The sequence below is a fragment of the Odontesthes bonariensis genome, chromosome 24, assembly GCF_027942865.1.
Source record: "Odontesthes bonariensis isolate fOdoBon6 chromosome 24, fOdoBon6.hap1, whole genome shotgun sequence".
NCBI lineage: Eukaryota > Metazoa > Chordata > Actinopteri > Atheriniformes > Atherinopsidae > Odontesthes > Odontesthes bonariensis.
The window spans coordinates 8,830,548-8,847,068 of NC_134529.1; the positions used below are offsets into that span (position 1 = coordinate 8,830,548).

General features: G+C 37.9%; 2 protein-coding genes across 9 annotated transcripts in view; one reads left to right on the plus strand and one right to left on the minus strand.

Moving 5' to 3' along the window:
- rgs6 (regulator of G protein signaling 6) overlaps positions 1-2,226 on the plus strand; it is an 83,736-nt gene extending 81,510 nt beyond the window's left edge. For both annotated transcript variants that reach the window (XM_075459606.1, XM_075459607.1), the window contains one exon: positions 1,320-2,226. The gene's annotated coding sequence lies outside the window, so the exon portion shown is untranslated. The remainder of the gene's footprint in view (positions 1-1,319) is intronic.
- The window catches only part of lama2 (laminin, alpha 2), a 177,842-nt gene that overhangs the window by 3,073 nt on the left and 158,248 nt on the right, over positions 1-16,521 (minus strand). For 6 of the 7 annotated variants that reach the window (XM_075459599.1, XM_075459605.1, XM_075459604.1 and 3 more), the window contains 14 exons: positions 15,309-15,464; positions 14,084-14,137; positions 9,675-9,826; positions 9,394-9,570; positions 8,226-8,385; positions 6,233-6,325; positions 3,595-3,707; positions 2,769-2,862; positions 2,476-2,571; positions 2,157-2,237; positions 2,001-2,078; positions 1,742-1,820; positions 1,510-1,641; positions 1,299-1,429 (listed from right to left, as the gene is read on the minus strand). In XM_075459599.1, the coding sequence (XP_075315714.1) occupies positions 1,299-1,429; positions 1,510-1,641; positions 1,742-1,820; positions 2,001-2,078; positions 2,157-2,237; positions 2,476-2,571; positions 2,769-2,862; positions 3,595-3,707; positions 6,233-6,325; positions 8,226-8,385; positions 9,394-9,570; positions 9,675-9,826; positions 14,084-14,137; positions 15,309-15,464 (1,596 nt within the window). The remainder of the gene's footprint in view (positions 1-1,298; positions 1,430-1,509; positions 1,642-1,741; positions 1,821-2,000; positions 2,079-2,156; positions 2,238-2,475; positions 2,572-2,768; positions 2,863-3,594; positions 3,708-6,232; positions 6,326-8,225; positions 8,386-9,393; positions 9,571-9,674; positions 9,827-14,083; positions 14,138-15,308; positions 15,465-16,521) is intronic. The other variant, XM_075459601.1, reaches the window with a different exon arrangement.

The following is a 16,521-nucleotide window of genomic DNA, read 5'->3' on the forward strand; positions in this document are numbered from 1 at the left end:
TAGATCTTAAAGAAAAAAGACACTCTTCTGAAGACCGTAATGCACACGAGAGAGAAGTCGAGGAAGCAATCTTTGTTGAACTGGAAAACCATCTTTGAACAGATGGGGTGGACTTGGATATCACCTTCCCAATTCTCTTTGGATCTTGTGACCAAAACTTATTTGTTTCATCATGTGGTTCAGTGACACATGACCCGTGTCATGTGAATGTCCTCTAATACTTATAAGCAGATGCTCCCCACCTACCAGTTTAGAACTGAGAAGTCTTCAAGAATAAAAAAGAAGTCCATTTGCACTTACTCAAGGTCTTAGGATGAACATAACGTGTGTCAGTCCATCATGTAACATTACTATCAGTCTTACTTTTGACTTGAAATTTTTTTTACATTAAAGTCAGTAGTGTTGTAACCATCACTGCAGTTGGGTTTAGTATAGACTTAGATTATTATGAATGTGGTTTTAAGATGAATAGCAATGAGCCACCGTGAGTGAGGTTCCAAGCAGTGGTCATTCATTCATATATTTGAGTTATGTTTGATAGTAAATTAATGTACCAGATACAATGAGTAAATATTTTCTGGGATATATTCATCAGTATTATAACTCTAGAATCATGATACAGGAAAACCGATCGTATTGTTAAACAAGAAATTAAAACTATCAAGTGTATGCTTGAAGATATGTTCAATTGCATCAACTAGATTAATTTGCTTTATCACCTAAATAACTGACCACTAGTTAGACCACACTTTGGTCCATAGGAACCTGACTCACAATGGCTTAGTCCCAGTCATCATAAAATCTTGGGCAACAGAAATGCTGAAAACCACATCTCTAAAAATCCATCTATTAAAAACCTGGCTGCAGTGAGAGTTGCAACATTACAGACTTTATTGAAATATGTACATTCTCATGAGCCTTTTCATTCACCAGCACGAAACACTCCATGGTTTCCTGGGTCCAGACCGTCATTGTACATTATTTTTTCTCCCCTTGTCTTTACTGGCTTCTGTAGACACATGCCTGGATTAATTAGCCACCAAAGTTCATACCAACCCCATCGAAGTACTGAAAACACTGAAAAAACACTTACACAGCAGAATTATTAAAAACCACAATTGTAGCTAAAAGGGGCCCAACAAAATATTAGTGGACTTTTGTCTGTTTTGCCCAAAGAGTTCAGATTAAAGGAATAGTTTTAAAAAGTTCTACTTCTGCAGTATATAACAATAATTTTACTAGGAGGCATCTTTATCTGTTGAAGTGTTCTCTGGCAACTGCTCTTAATCATTGTGTACCTTGCCCTGGACAATCTCTAGACCCAGTCCATCGTTGGCTTGGTTACTGATGGCCAAAAGCACTCCACTGGTTCTGCTGGTCCGGAACTCTAATGCTATTGACACATCGAGGCCCACCCTATAGGAGGAGACTGGATGAAGAGACGTAGAGAAATTATTTAAGCATATTGTTACTTCACGGATGATAATAATAATAGTTGTGCCAGCTGACCTGCTTTCAGATAGCCACTGCCTTTAAAATAGGTGCCTTCCTCCGTTGCAACAAAACACCGTCCAACCATGTGACTAGAGGTCGGTGTAGCCATGTTCAGTTTAAAGTCTTCGAGGCCAGCATCCGTACGACCTGGGACCAGAGGAGGGAGAGGTGTTAAAATAAAATGGACACATTTAAAGTGTATTCTGTGTAGCTGGGAGTGTATGGCATGACCTGCACAGATCCATACCTGCAGTAGTAGGCTTAGTGCTCACAGGACTTCCAACCATCTTTAAGTTACGGATACATCCATTGATGCTGTAGAGAATCTAGGAATAGAATATTTATCATTCAAACAGTGTTTGGCTAATTGGAAATAAATACTCTCTGCATGAACTCAATAGAAGTGTGTTTACAAAGACCAGCCAATTTCAGCCATAGACCTTGGAAGTGGCTGCATCTGTAACAACTTCTTACTTTTAATGATGTTCACTTATTTGTATATTTACCGGTCCTATTCTTTTGGTGGTGTAGTCTTGTGGTAAACCGCCAACATACAGCATTCCCACCACATCTAAGAGGTCCGCCTGGAAAGAAGAATTAACGCAAAAGCTTGTATGTGATGATTATTGAAATTGCTTTTGAATAATAAAAAAAATAGGCACCTTCTTTGGACTGGTCATCTGTTTGCTGTAGCGCTCATCAACCAAAAGTACAGCTCGCTGCTTGATACGAGTTACCCGGATCTATGAAGAAATAGAGAAGCAGGATACAAAAATGTGTTAAATATGGCATGCTTTACATGTACAGTTTTTGTTGGCCCTGTGAAGGTTTAAAGACATCACATCTGCATCTACCAGAGGGGCATCATCAGGCTAAACATGATACTGTATGCATTTACTAAAGGGACTGAATTTTCTCTGCCATTGTGTGGTAAAATGTATATTGGAGAATCTAAGGGCAAAAACTGACAAACCATCCTACCTTGTGCCAGCTGTTATCGTTAATTGAGTAAGGGACGCAGCCAGAGATGTTTCCATGACCAAGATCATAACCAAGACAAACCTGTCCATCCTTGATCTATAAGAAGACAGAAGACGATGTTGAGTTGTATTTATGTTTACTTCTGTGTGATGTTGGATTTGATTTAAGGGAAACTCAAGTGCTTCATGAGACAGGAAAAAAAAAAGGAGCTAGGCTTTCCGTGGAAAACGGAACCATTTATATGATTATACTTAATGATTAATTAAAAGCTGCAAGACAAACAAGAGTCATACCTGTATGACCACAAAGTCGGCATGGTTGATTCTAGCCATGTAGAGCACAAGACCAGACTGCTCCTTGGTCCTGAGCTCAAATGCCAAAATAAGCCTGTGAGAGAGACATACAAATACATCAATCCACTGTACAGCCCCATTTAATCAAGCTTAATCAATAAAAGCTTCCATACAGCGTTACTACAAGTATGATTTTTTTTTTTTAATTTTTAGACTTCCAGTATTACAAAGATTAGGATTTTGACTTATTTTTTTGCTGCCTAAATACTTCTATTCAAATAACATGTATTCAGTATAGTGCCACAAGAAAAACATAATCTTAAGTGAGTTGGGAATAACATTTCCAGCTCTGACGGAAACAGAAGAAGAAAAATACACTAATTTGGTTGCTCCACACATAATGGGAAGTAAACATGTGTAACAAGTCTGATCCTCCCAGATGCTGATCCCCGACACAAAACCGCTCTAGGGGCACTGCTCTGAATTGTACCATTCATTTTGTATCTCTGCTTAAATGGCAAAGTTATATCCTCATTGCATCCATTACTACATTTATTTAAAAAGATCTGAGTACTACCTCCAAAACATTTCCACCTTTTATCACAATTAATATCTACTTCTATATCTTTGGAAGTTTTCAGAAGAATTTGGACTGATCTTTACATTGCTACAGTATTACAGGGTCAGCATTGGAGATCATCAGAAATTAGTTATCTGTTCTATTAGAATTTCACTGTTTTCCACCTACACACAGGGAATATTGTGTGAACTATTTTGAAACAATGACATAAACCAAACACTTAAATAATTATTTAGTTCAACTAACCTCTCTCTGACTTTGGTGTCATCAAAGACAAAGCTCATGTGGCTGTTCCTGGTCAGTCCAAACTGGTATGCCTTCTCAAGCGCTGTCGGGGCCACGGCTGATGCACATGAATCCTGGAGATTGGACATAACATGTCAGTTCCACTGACGGGGTCTCACCACATTGCTCCTATTGCCTCTTGTCAACGGGAGCCTTAACACCCAGGTGGAACTCATGCCAATCACACAATTAGGGTTCCTTTTTCTGATCTGCTAGGACCTCAGTTGTTGGCAGGTCGCAATGGGCCACAAGGCAACAGGATACATGACAACTTCAAATTATGTTTTTTTTTTTTTTTTAATTTAAAGTTCACCCACATATTTTTAGTGTAGGCCTAAAATAAGGAATACTTATTTATCATTCAAGTTAAAGAATATTATGAACCATTTAAAAATATTCCAGCTGCAAGATATAACATGAAATCCAACTGACTCAGCATCTAATAATATGAATTAGCATTCTGCACATTACTTTGTTCTTGATCAGGACACATTGGTGTCCAGGTAGAGTTTGCTTTATTGTGTATATATGGACAAACCACAGATGGTATTTTTCCACCCATACTGCAGTTCATAAAAGGACCACAGAGTGTCATTGTTGTAACATCTGTCATCTTAATTTAAAACTTTCTACTTCCCCTTTTCTGCTTTATCCTCCCTTCCTCTTCTTTTCCTTGTCCAAGTCGTCTAATTTCACAAAGCCCTCCTGTCCAGCCATCTGCCACTACTTTTTCTTCTCTGATCCTTTCTTCTCATCTGCTCTTTCATCTCACATCTCCACATATTTTCATGTTTACTCTATTCTTTTGTGTTCCTCTTGGTGCCACTTTTCCTTCTATGGGATTTCTTCCAACTCCGGTCTGTTTTTTTCCTCTCTATCTTCCATCTTCCCCATTCTTTCTTCTTAGTCTTTAAAGTTCCTCTTCTTTCCTCTACTGTAATTGTTTCTTTGCTCCCCAATCCACCTGTTCTTACTTCTACTGTAGAACGCTCTTCCTCATGATGCTATCATCTAAACTACTATCCTAACTCAAACCCTTGATTCTCCTGTTTTTTTGCTTCGTTCTTCCAACAACCCTCCCCTTATCATTGCAATTCTTTTCCCACCTGGCAGCATTTCCTCAACGAGTCTTAACCCCGTCATGCTTTTCTTGTCTCATCATTTCGTCTCTCCTTTTTACGTGCTACACACTCCGCGTTTACGCCTTATGTTTCCACCTTCCCTTTCACATCTTTGTCTAATACTTTGCATCTCCTGAGTCACTAGAATTCAACTTCTATTGCGTCTTCTACCCAGCTTTCTTTCTCTTTTCTCTCATCATCCAGACTCCTCTGTTACACTTTGCCAGTGTTTGTTTCCATCAGTCCTAACACCTTTCTTTTAATTAATTTGTATGTCTCTCTCCCTTTCTACTTTGAATGTGTATCACCGATTATACATTAAAACTACTTTGCAAAACCACTTGTGCAAGTGTGAGACAAAGTTAGCAAAAGAGAGGGAATCTTAGACGACCAAGTGTTTGAGAGTGTATGTGTGTCTCAGTCTCCAATCCTCTCGTTTCCTTTCAAGTAAAGACATTCCCCAGTCTGTGACCTTGCTTTGTTACAGCTGACACTCACCTCTTATCGCACTCTGTCCTCATATCCACTCCTCCTCCTCCTCAACCTCCCTCTTTTTTCTCTTTCTTATGCTCCTACATCTAACAAAAGGGAGATGTCACTTGTTCAGAAGCCCTCTCCTTTCATTTTTCTCTGGCTTCTTCTCCTCCGTCTTTCCATTAAGCCAACAAAAGGCATGTGCCGCTCCATTCAGAAAGACTCCTCCTTTTCATTCCCTTCTTCCAAGGCTGCACCTTTTCTCTCAACCTTATTCTCCGTCTTCTCTTGTTTTTCATCGTCCTTTTTTTCTCATCCCTTCTTCGTCTTTCCATTAAGCTAACAATAGGAAGACTGTTCCATTCATGTCTTTCTTTAGAGGTCACACCAATAGAATCAGAAGTCGTTTAGTCGGGATTGTGTGTATGTGCTTAGGTGTGCAGATGAGATTTTGTGCAGGATTATATGTGGTTAAGAGTTGGCACCACTGTGGTCCACACTCAACTTCTGGAAGAAAAAAGAAAAACTCTTCTGGTCTCTGGCTGTAATTAGCTTTAGCAACAACTGTTTTAATAGTCAGCTCGTGCCCATTTAAAGGCTGTCCAGTGGTCCATATAACCCTATATAGTGGCATTCAAAACTCAGCTCAAAACTTTTTTATTTTTATTTCTGTGAATTGATAAGTACAACTCAAACTAATGCACAAGAAGCATAACTTTAAAGATAAAACATCCTATTCAAGTTACTACTTGACAAAAGAAAAGAAGCAAAATCTTATGGAAATTTAAAACATTATGGAAACAAATGCTACTGATGCTTTACCCGTGTCTTCTACAAGTGTAGGACACTTCAAATCCATGGATGAAACGAATGGCCAACAATTTGTTTCCAGGTTTAGCTATGGCTAACTGATGTAGCCGTTTTAAGAAAGCTAATTAATTTGATATTTTCTTGGGTTAACAAAGTATATTCTGTCATGTCAGTTTGTATGCGTGTTTGTATACCAAGTCTGTGCTGGGATCCAGCTTAGCAGAGGGTGGTACTTCAGCAGCAGGGGCAGCAGGTGTGGCGATGGGTGGAGCAGAGGGCGTAGCCTTCTGCAGGTCAGCAGTGAAAGAGTAGGAAGGAAGCAGATTAGTGGCAGCCACAGAGCCAGAGTGGCAACAGCATTGAAGAGGAGCATAAACAGCAACAGGCAGGCTATGATGTCGTCAAGAAATGTAATAGAAGCTCATTACTATTAGCACAAACATGTAACCAGATTTCTTTCTGTAGAGCAAAAAAAAGCCCTTCTTTCCAAATCTCATCTCTCAGAACTTCTCTAGAGCTTCTTTAACTTCTCAACTGGTGCTTGTTGACTTTTTTGAAGAAGTAAGTACAGAGAAGGAGGAGATAAAGAAACCTCAGAGGTTTCTTTATCTTGTGATTGTGTCTAGATTTTGAAGATTAATCTCAACCTGTGTGCAGAGCTCCGTTATACATTGTAACACATTCCTTTAAAATGCACAAATTAAAAATTGTGCCATATAATTATACAATATATTGTTTAATGTGGTAATATTTTAGCTCTGCTCCTCATGTATATAGAATCTATATACAATAATCTATATCTAATTATAGATATCTATTTTATAGATTATTATAAAACAAATGTTCTTATGGTGAGCAAAAACTTTGACATTTCCCAGACTTGACTTTGAATATCTGGATATAAAACATCATTACTTTATTATCTTATGCAATTAGATGTGTGTGAAATCTTTTGAATGTTTCATGATTTCACAATGACTTTTCACTACCAAATTCTTATTACCCTAGAGCATCCAAGCAGACATTTTAGCCAAATCTGTTGTGATTTCATAGAGGCATTTAAGAAGAAAACGAAACAAACCAGAAAACATTTAGTCTCTGCCCAAAGCTGTTGACAGCATGAAAGCAAGAAAATACACTTTTGAAGAGACCAACCCAGCTGGACTTTGTACTTTATGTGCTAACTGTGATACACTGGAATGAAATTATGCCCTCAAAAAAAATAAAATCTTAGTGATTGGCTACCTTCCTTTTGACTAGTTTGTAAACTACAAAAAGTATCACAATAAAAAACATGAATTCTCAAAGATAACAGTAACTGTTTAATTAGTAAATGTAGACTCAGAACTATGGCTTTCCACTGTGTGCAGTCTATATAATAAAGCAGACAAACTCATAGTCCATAAAGCAAAAAAGAAAAGAGTTATTGCTGAGATGACTCTTTGGCCCTGTGCTTCATGATAAATGTCCCTTAAGAGGTGTAGTTTAGCAGCTAAGTGAGTAACTGATAACCTATGGCTACTGCAAGACGTATATTGAATATGTGAAATGCCTATCCCAGTGAGTATGAAATGAATAACTCACTCCTTGCCAGCTTCTTAGCATAGTGGCTAAATGTTAGTTCAGAGCGTTTGGCTTCTGTGTGCTCATAAAGCATAAACGGCATGCATATTTAGCTTAGCATAGGGCCATGGTACTGCACTGTATGACACGCTGCCAGAGGTGGAGTTTAGTGACTCAAGGCTAAAGGGACTATAAAGAAGAGTTAATGGGCTGTACAAGTGCTGTGTGATAAATCGCTAAGCTAGCACAGCAGGCCCATGGCTGCATTTCACAGAGAAATAGGGGCTTGTTTGTGCAAGTTCTCCCATTTCACCATTTGAGCATGTTTGTGAACTTTGTCCAAGTTCCCAGTAACAGAAAAATATAATATGGTGAAGTGAAACAGCTGTGCACTTACTGAGATGTGTTTTTTTTTTTTTTTTTTATAAACATGAATGCTCTTTCTCGATGCATTGTTTTGTGAATGTGTTAAGAGCTCACAATAGGCTGCCTGAATAAAAGTAATGGCCTTAATGATGCAGCATTTACAGAGCCACTGGGCTAATAAAAATATCCCTATCTCATTTAATTTAATGCACTATATGTTTTGTGGTTTATTTTCAAGTGTTAATTTTAGCCACTTACAGCAGGTGGACCAGGTGGTGGTGTGACAGCATCTGGGAGAGGGCTGACTGGCTTCTCAGGCTCCTCGTCTTCTGGTAGGAAAGGTGGAGGTGGAGCGAGGTTGGTGCACTGGCCGATTTCAGCATTTTCAAAGGAGATGGGCTGGGAGAAATCTGACAGACTGAGAGATGAATCAGCAATGAGATATATGATTACGTGTTTGGCTGATACAGACAAGAAAAACAGAATGACACAATACCCCAGCATGACAATTACAGGGACTCGTAAGGATGTATTCAGACTTCTCTGCCCTTTTTTTTTTTTTTTTTTTTTTTTTTTCTTTTAATGGACTGCTTTTGTAAAGTTAATTTGCTGCACATAACAAGAACCATAAAGCGATAACTCAAATTAGTGGCTGAACTATTAAACATAAAGGGATACATTTAAATGGAAATTAATCTGAGAAAAAAATGGGTTGCATCATGAAAGGTGCTTCAAGAAGAACCCCAGGAAAAACACAATGATGACAGCAAGAAGTTGGTGTCAGTGGGAGGATGATAGGAGGTGAGCGACAGACAGACACAAACATAAACACACAAAGAAGAGGGGGCTGTAATTTGAGTTATGAGTGTGTTTATGATGCCGGACAGCTCTATTATTGCTCTTCAGGCAGAAAAAGACACTGGCTTTATCATCATCAACACTGCCATCATTGACCTCTTACAATCATATTAGCTGCTCTTTAACCCAGCAGCGCATGATTTCCAAATGAGTCCTGTCGTCCCCTGCCAGAAAAAAACATCACGAGGTCACCACAAGGAAGGGGATCACCGATTACCCTGTTTGAGTACCGATACAAGATTGCATTTTTTTCTCTTTACATTGCTCTATGAATTTAGGGAAGAGGTGAGGGCGAAGTAGTCACTAGACTTTGCTTTGAAGGTGGTTAAGTGGTTAAAAGTGTAAAGATGCATGAGGGAGAAAAGATGACACAAATGGACGATGCAAACTGCAAAACAATACATGAATTCCCTGTGATTTAAATCATTTTGAAGACATCCACTTCAAATCTCTATAAACTGCCTGCATATATTAAATAAGAAAAAAAGGAACAAGTTCATCACTCTGGTGTCCTCAGTATAAGCAGCTTTTTTGTTTGGTCCATTTTATAAAGGAATTCTGAACATACACAGCATTGACCATGAGGTTCCATATGCATCCTTGGAATGGGATGTTGGCTCTGTTGGTTTTCTGCTCTACTTCTGCAGGAATACCACCAAGGAAGATACGCTCCAAGCTCACTGGCTGGTCATTGGGAAGCGCTGCCTTGCTCTTGGCCTCCTCATCCACCTGGACCGCGAAGGATCTGTTGGAACACAGAGACAAACACGCTAGCACTAATTGGATTTTTTTCATTGAAACAGAACTTCAGTATAAGTACAAAGAGTCTGCAGAAATCTCCACACAAACCTGCCAGGTAGCCTCTCTATGCGCAGTGAGTGCTCTCTACCATCATTCAGTATCCCTTGCTCTGGTCGTCTTATTACGCGGCGTGGATTGTGGCTGCCGGTAAATATCGAGACTTCTAGAGAGCCTTTGTTCAGCATGACTGAGAGGTAGGGCTGCAGGAGTTGAAGACAAATATCAGTAATTCTGGTAATCTGGACAACCAGACCTCACAAGACACAGAGCCAGTGGAAAAAGATAAAACAACTTTGCAATTTAGCATTTGACTTCAGAGAGCTGCGACTAGAACAAATATATCCATCTATCGATTTTCTATTTTCTTATTAAGGCTTAAATAGCAGACTTCCTTCTGATGAGTTAAGTTTATGCAACATGTGCCTGCATTTTCTTTTTCAGAAGGGAAACTTGATGTTCCCCACCCCCAAACCTCAAGTGCTGTCCAAAGTCATAAAATAAAAGAGCAATAAAGGCACCAAAATATCAACAGCTAATATCAGCAGGTAATTGGAAGTTGCTGGTCATTGCCATCTGTCTTGTTTCATACTGTAAATAAGGATCAACACCATTTACTACTTTTAACAGAATTTCAAAGCTACTTCAACATAAAACAATGAAACTCCACATCCATATTGCTGTTCCATGTATGATTTTCAGGAGAAGAGGGTTAGAGCAAAGAAAGGACAAAAGATAAAGGAAGCGATGAGAGGAAAAATACACAAAATAGAGAAAAGGGGGAAAATAGGGTGAGATATGGTGCACATGGGGAGAAAGGGGAAATAAGAAAGGTAGAGGAGAGCAAGGAGGAAAGGATAACAAGAGATGAGAGGAACAGAGAAGAGAGGATAATAGGGGGAAGAGATGAGAGGGCAGAGAGCAAAGCAGCGAGGTAGAGATGGGGGAGAGAAAGAGTGAGACAGTCACAGAGGTGCTAGAGAGCAGTGGTGCAGGGTCAGGCTAATTTGAATTTTAATTCACTGTGTGCCAGAGGGCGAAGTGGGAGACAATTTACCACCTGAAAATGGAATTTCAATTTGAGGTCGGGGACAAATTGAACTGAGATGTAGCTACAACATGGCTCTCACTGCGCCATCTCACACTCGTACATGGATACAAAAGCACACACACCCACGTCAAACTATCACAGATGTACCGACTCATAAAAATGAATAAAGTGAAGAAAATGCATACACATATAGGCAAATATAAAGGATTTGACTATGAGCCTAACACACATTCAAAAACCTACTGCAGGGCTGAACCAAAAATGTGCATTTATTAAAATATTTTTTCCCCCTAAATTCTACATTTCAATTCTCCAAACATTATAGGATCCATGTCTCCCAATTTCTGTTGCAGGGTGTCAAACTGAAATTGAGTATCGCAGGTTTAACTGTTAGACGCATGAAATGGAGCATTGTAGCTTATCTAACTCAATATACGGTAATAAAATGTTTCTTACCATTAGAGTAACCGTCATTTTTAAGTTCTAATTTCAATTATTTAATTTGCAGAATGCTCAGAGCCAGAGAGCTGCTTACCAAAACAAATTAATGATGGCATAAGGAAAAAGATTTCTAAATACTCAGACTTCTAAAAATCCTAGCTTTATTTACATCAACTCTGACATCACTTTCTGTCTTGAACAGGCTCTGATACTGTGATAATAACAGCTAAACCTGGAGCTGGAACTTATTTCATTAAAAGTCACTACGCAATACACAGATATTCTATTTGGTGAAACTATGACAACAGATCCAAAAGATTGCCTCGATCTTACATCTCAAACGTGAATAAAAATATCCATGGATTGGTTGGATTTAAATGTGTGACAGTCACAGTTTTCAATTTCTTATTTTTTGTACTCATCTAAACTGTTCAATTCAAAGGGGAACTGGAAAATAAAAGCAACTGTGCTCTCAAAGGGACTGCTTAGGTTAGCGAAAGAATCTGTACAAATCGTAGAGGTAATTCAAATTTGCTCAAATTAAAGCTAACGTCAGAGGTTAAGCAACAACAACTGCCACTAAATGTAAATATCTTTACTCAAAACCTTTACTTTGAAGCTACCTTGAAGTTTTATGAATAATGTCCACCACAGAGGACATGTCCTCTGCGTTTCCGACGATTTTCTCGCTCAACAAACTTAAAGTTTGTCTGCCTGCAAGCGCCCAGGTGCGTCCGAAAATTAGGCAAATTCGCGGAAGTTCACTGCCGTCCACAGTGACACAAATCCCTCTTTTCGTGCAGTGACAGTTATTCAACTCAATTCACATTAAATGATATACAATATACCTGAATTTCACAAGCCAAGGTTTCTCTCTATCGATGCACAATAATCTTTTTGTTGTCCTAAATTGATATATTACCATAAAAAGTCATTCATAAGATGATTGTACTAGTTTGGCCATGACCTTTTAACCCACTACTCTACAAAAAAAGATAGATTATAACTGATTAACTACAGAGGAGGGAAAATCTTGAAAAAGTTCAATCTGTAAGGCCATCATTATTCTGGTCATGAATTGATATATTCTGGTCAATAGGGCCCTATGTGTCAGTTTAGTAAAATTACATTCATTAAGATTATTGTGAAACAGTTATTTACTTATCTGATTATGTCAACTTTCAGTTTTAATATATGTTGTTTTATTATCACTGTATGCAACTTCTTGTTTAAGTGTCCAGTGCTGTGGAAAAGTCTTTGTTTTGCCTGAGAAAATTAGGTGTAGCAATTTATTGAGACATGACAATTGTTTCGCCTCGAGTTAAACGCCTTATGTATGCTTGAATGATTAATCAGTCAGTGTTGAGTAGCTTGACAGAAAAAAAGAACACGTCTCTGAAAATAGTCAGGTACTGTACATGGATCGAAGTGAAAATAAGTGAGAGACCCAATATCCAAAGACAGATTTTGTAAGACCTTTAGAAAGTCTGGTTCCTTGGAGGCAAAATATAAAGAAAATGAGGGTTGCCTAAAACTTCTGCACAGTAGTCTTGATTGTGACTGTACAATCTCCATTATAGTAGAAAACATCTGTATCTTGCCACTGATACTAGAAAGAGGAGGAGGGGGGGGGGGAGATTTGGAAGCACTTTAAGTTCTCTGAATTTCTTAAATAATTAATCATCCCTCCAGTAATGCGCTTAATCTCCTCAATAATATAGCTACAATAGCGCATCATGCTGAGTAATTTCTATCTTAACACGGAGAAAAGGAAGAAGCATTTTTTCTTAAGGAGTTCAGTAAATACATCATTTTGAGTGATAATTTTCCTAGAAATAAGTTGCTTTCAATCAAAAGTTGAGAATCTCTTGTACATCCTTTCACTTTGACAATCATCTTTGGCAAATAATTTGTGGTGAATATCTTGAATATTTTGCAAATAGTGAAGACAGATATTCTCCATCTTCTATTCATATTATTTTTAGATTTCGTCTGTTGCTCTGACTTTTCAATTTTCTTCCCCTTAGTTTCTATTTCATCCTCCCATCACAACCGTTTCTTTTCAGATCTGTTCTTTCCTCTCCATCCTTCCTTTCACCTCTAAATCTCCCTGCTCTATCCCTCCAATATTCATCCTTTCTCCCATGTCCCCTTCTCTCTGTCCCTCTCTAAAGCAACCATTAGTCAGGGCCACGTTGAGTTGATGGTGTTTTTAACCTCGCTTAACCTTTCTACACAGACACGCACACACACGCCCTACCTGCCAGCATAGTTAGTAAAAATAGATTTATGCCCCCAACAACCAGTGATGATGGATAAGCTGTATGTAACCCTCTGTCCTCCCCCACCTCCGATACACACACACACACACACATCTATAAGCACAGACACACTTTCTATTTTGCATTTGTCAGCGAGCGATTTCCTTCCACACATTTACTGTACACGATGCTAAAATATGTACACATAAACACATGTTTACAAATATATGAAATGCTACACATGGTGCTCTCAGTGGGAGCCTATGATCGATTTGTGCTTTTAGGACAGAACGGAGTATCATTGTTACTGTGTTTCGGTTTGAGCAAGCATAAACAAGAGTGTTTTCGGCTGTGAAACGAGTCTAATCAGCATAGTCGCTAAAGGAATCAAATCTTATTAATATGCACTCATGGAAACTTAATTCACTTAGAGAAAAGGTTCTTATGATATTGTATATGTGTGTTGGCACAGTCAGCTGAAATCTTCGATCAGTACTATACAGTGGACAGCTAATACACCTGCTAAAGTGTATGAGTCGTTGAGCAAATGTGGATGGGCATCACTGGGAGTGGGCATTTTGGATAAAACACAATCCAATTAGTCAAGATGCCAACAAATGCAAATCTCATTAATATGCACTTATGTAACCGTCACTTAGGGAACGGGGGGTAGTATTTGGCTGCACATTATTGCGAGCTGAACCCACCTCTCCTGATTGTCTTCGTCTTCTTTGGGAGCTTGGAGCTTTTGAGTTGCGGACCTGTGTAAAACAGATTTTAAGAAAAAAAATTAATAAACAGAGCAAAAAAGAGCTTTTAATAAAAACTTATTTTAAGGTTCCCTAAGTTTCCTCATGTTTCAACATTAATTTTCCATCATGGAAAAGTTTCTTTTAAAATCAGTTTTAAATCAGCATGGGAGATTTTAAATAGGAACCACATAAATTGAATTGAAAACAGAGTTGTTTTTTTTTTTACTACAGAATACAGCAACCTGCAATAAAACTAACATAAAAACGTGCATTTGAATTCCATACTAAGCAAAGTATGACCTACAGTAAATGATTGATATTCACAGCAGTGTGCAGTTTTGCTGTTACTTTACAGCTTCTAACAAATGCAGAAATATTTTAAAATATTTAATATTGTGTTGCAGCAACTCCTTTGTCCATTGTACTTTAAGCACATATAGACAGAAGCTGCAAAAACAAACTGATTTAGGGAATGATTAAATCTGATTTAGTTTGTAAACTGGCAAATAAAGATGAAATATCAATATTTTAGGGGTTCATGGTTTTATTTTACATATTTAATACATGGAAAAAAGGTCATGCTAATCATATCTAGGCGTGTGACAATTATTTGAGATAATAACCATGACTGCTTAGATAGTTTTGTTCCTGTAAATATTTCAAATAAATGACTGCCAACACATATTATTAATTATTAAATCAGAAGGCTTATAGTATAACAATGAGATAAAATTAATAGATAAGTATACTGTTCACAGCAATTACTTGTATTGTATCTTTATTAACACGTGATTTTTGCTATAACCAAGGCTGTCATAACAATAATATTGACTATTCATCATACGTTTACATACAGATTTAAATAATTCCAATGAATGCGAGTACACCGCAGGTAACTCTGCAGTGCAACTATTTTACAAGTGTGTATATAGTTATATATAAACAAAAACTTTCGTTTATGACTAATTCATAATATTGAGATTTAAACTGAGCAGTTTTGTATTTTTTTTTTTTTTCCCATCTGGAAACTTCCAATAATACTTGGAATTGGAATTACTTCAAATTAGCCTTCTGACCACACACACACAAAAAAAAGGCCCAAGCTGCAAATATCTGATTAGGATTACCATTATTTGCAATGTTGAAATGAATAAAGTGAACAAAATAGAAGAAAATTTACCAGCAGGCTGATTGGTGAAGCTCCACCTACTGCCAGTAGTATGGTCCCAGTGTCCGCTAGTGTGCTGAATGACAGGCTGATCTCGGTGCTGACCCCAAGCGAGAGGCCTCCCAGTTCCATGTATCCTGGTTTAGAGAAACTGACTGTGTACAGGTTCTGTGAGACAGAAGAAATGTGTTGCATCAACCGTTAGTCCTGCGCTCAACCTGCAGAAGGAAATAAGCAGCTTGAAAAGCAAAAAAAAAAAAACATGACTTCGTTACACCAAGGTTTACTGACAAAAGAGAAAAATTGAAGGCATTATTATCCACAGAAGCTATCAAATGTTATTCATCTGCAAGTCATTTGACTGATTTTAAATTGGAAACAAATCCCACATAAACATGCAGTCATAATTCCATCACTTAAAAAAACATTACATTAACTTACACTTAGCCTATTTATAACCACTATATTCAACTTAGAAATGAATGATTTGCATTACCATGGTCTATCTCTTTAGTCAAAAAAAGAGAACGGCAGCATACAAAGTGACTGTGTGAGGAAATTAATGTCTCCACAGCATGACTGATGCATATTGAAACATTCCCATCAACACAAGCAATAGAAAAGCCTTAACTAGTGTAAACACTCATACCAGGGCCATTATAATCCTTCATATACTCATCAAGTAGGGCTACCTTTCTGCATGCATGAAAAGCACTGCTGTATAAGGGTCATGGTGAATGCTGCTATGGAAAATTCCATAGCAGACTCAGTACTAGTGTGCGTGTGTAATATGTGCATTTAGTAAGAATTGTGTATCCTGTATATTAAGACTGAACTGATGAACTCATTTCACATTGATTCACCTACAAGTATTAAACAGCTTTAATTGGTCTTTACTTTTCAGAGCTTCCTGCCTTCTGTGTTATTCTCTGCATGAATACTGAATGAGGCCATGTTAAAAGCAACCGCGTGAATAACAAATAAAATTGAAAGAGACACACTTATCTGAGAAACACAGAAGAGACGGGGTCAAGAATGGAAGGACATGAGGGAGGTCATGCAATTAAAACTCGTCAAAGCCTTTTCAAAACCTATTTCCTGTATGTTATATTAATTCTATGTACACATTCACTTGCTCGATTTGCGCTTTGACGCTTATTCATACATATAAACCCGTGACAACAATATTTCATGACAGTAATATGCAAATTCTACATATTTAACT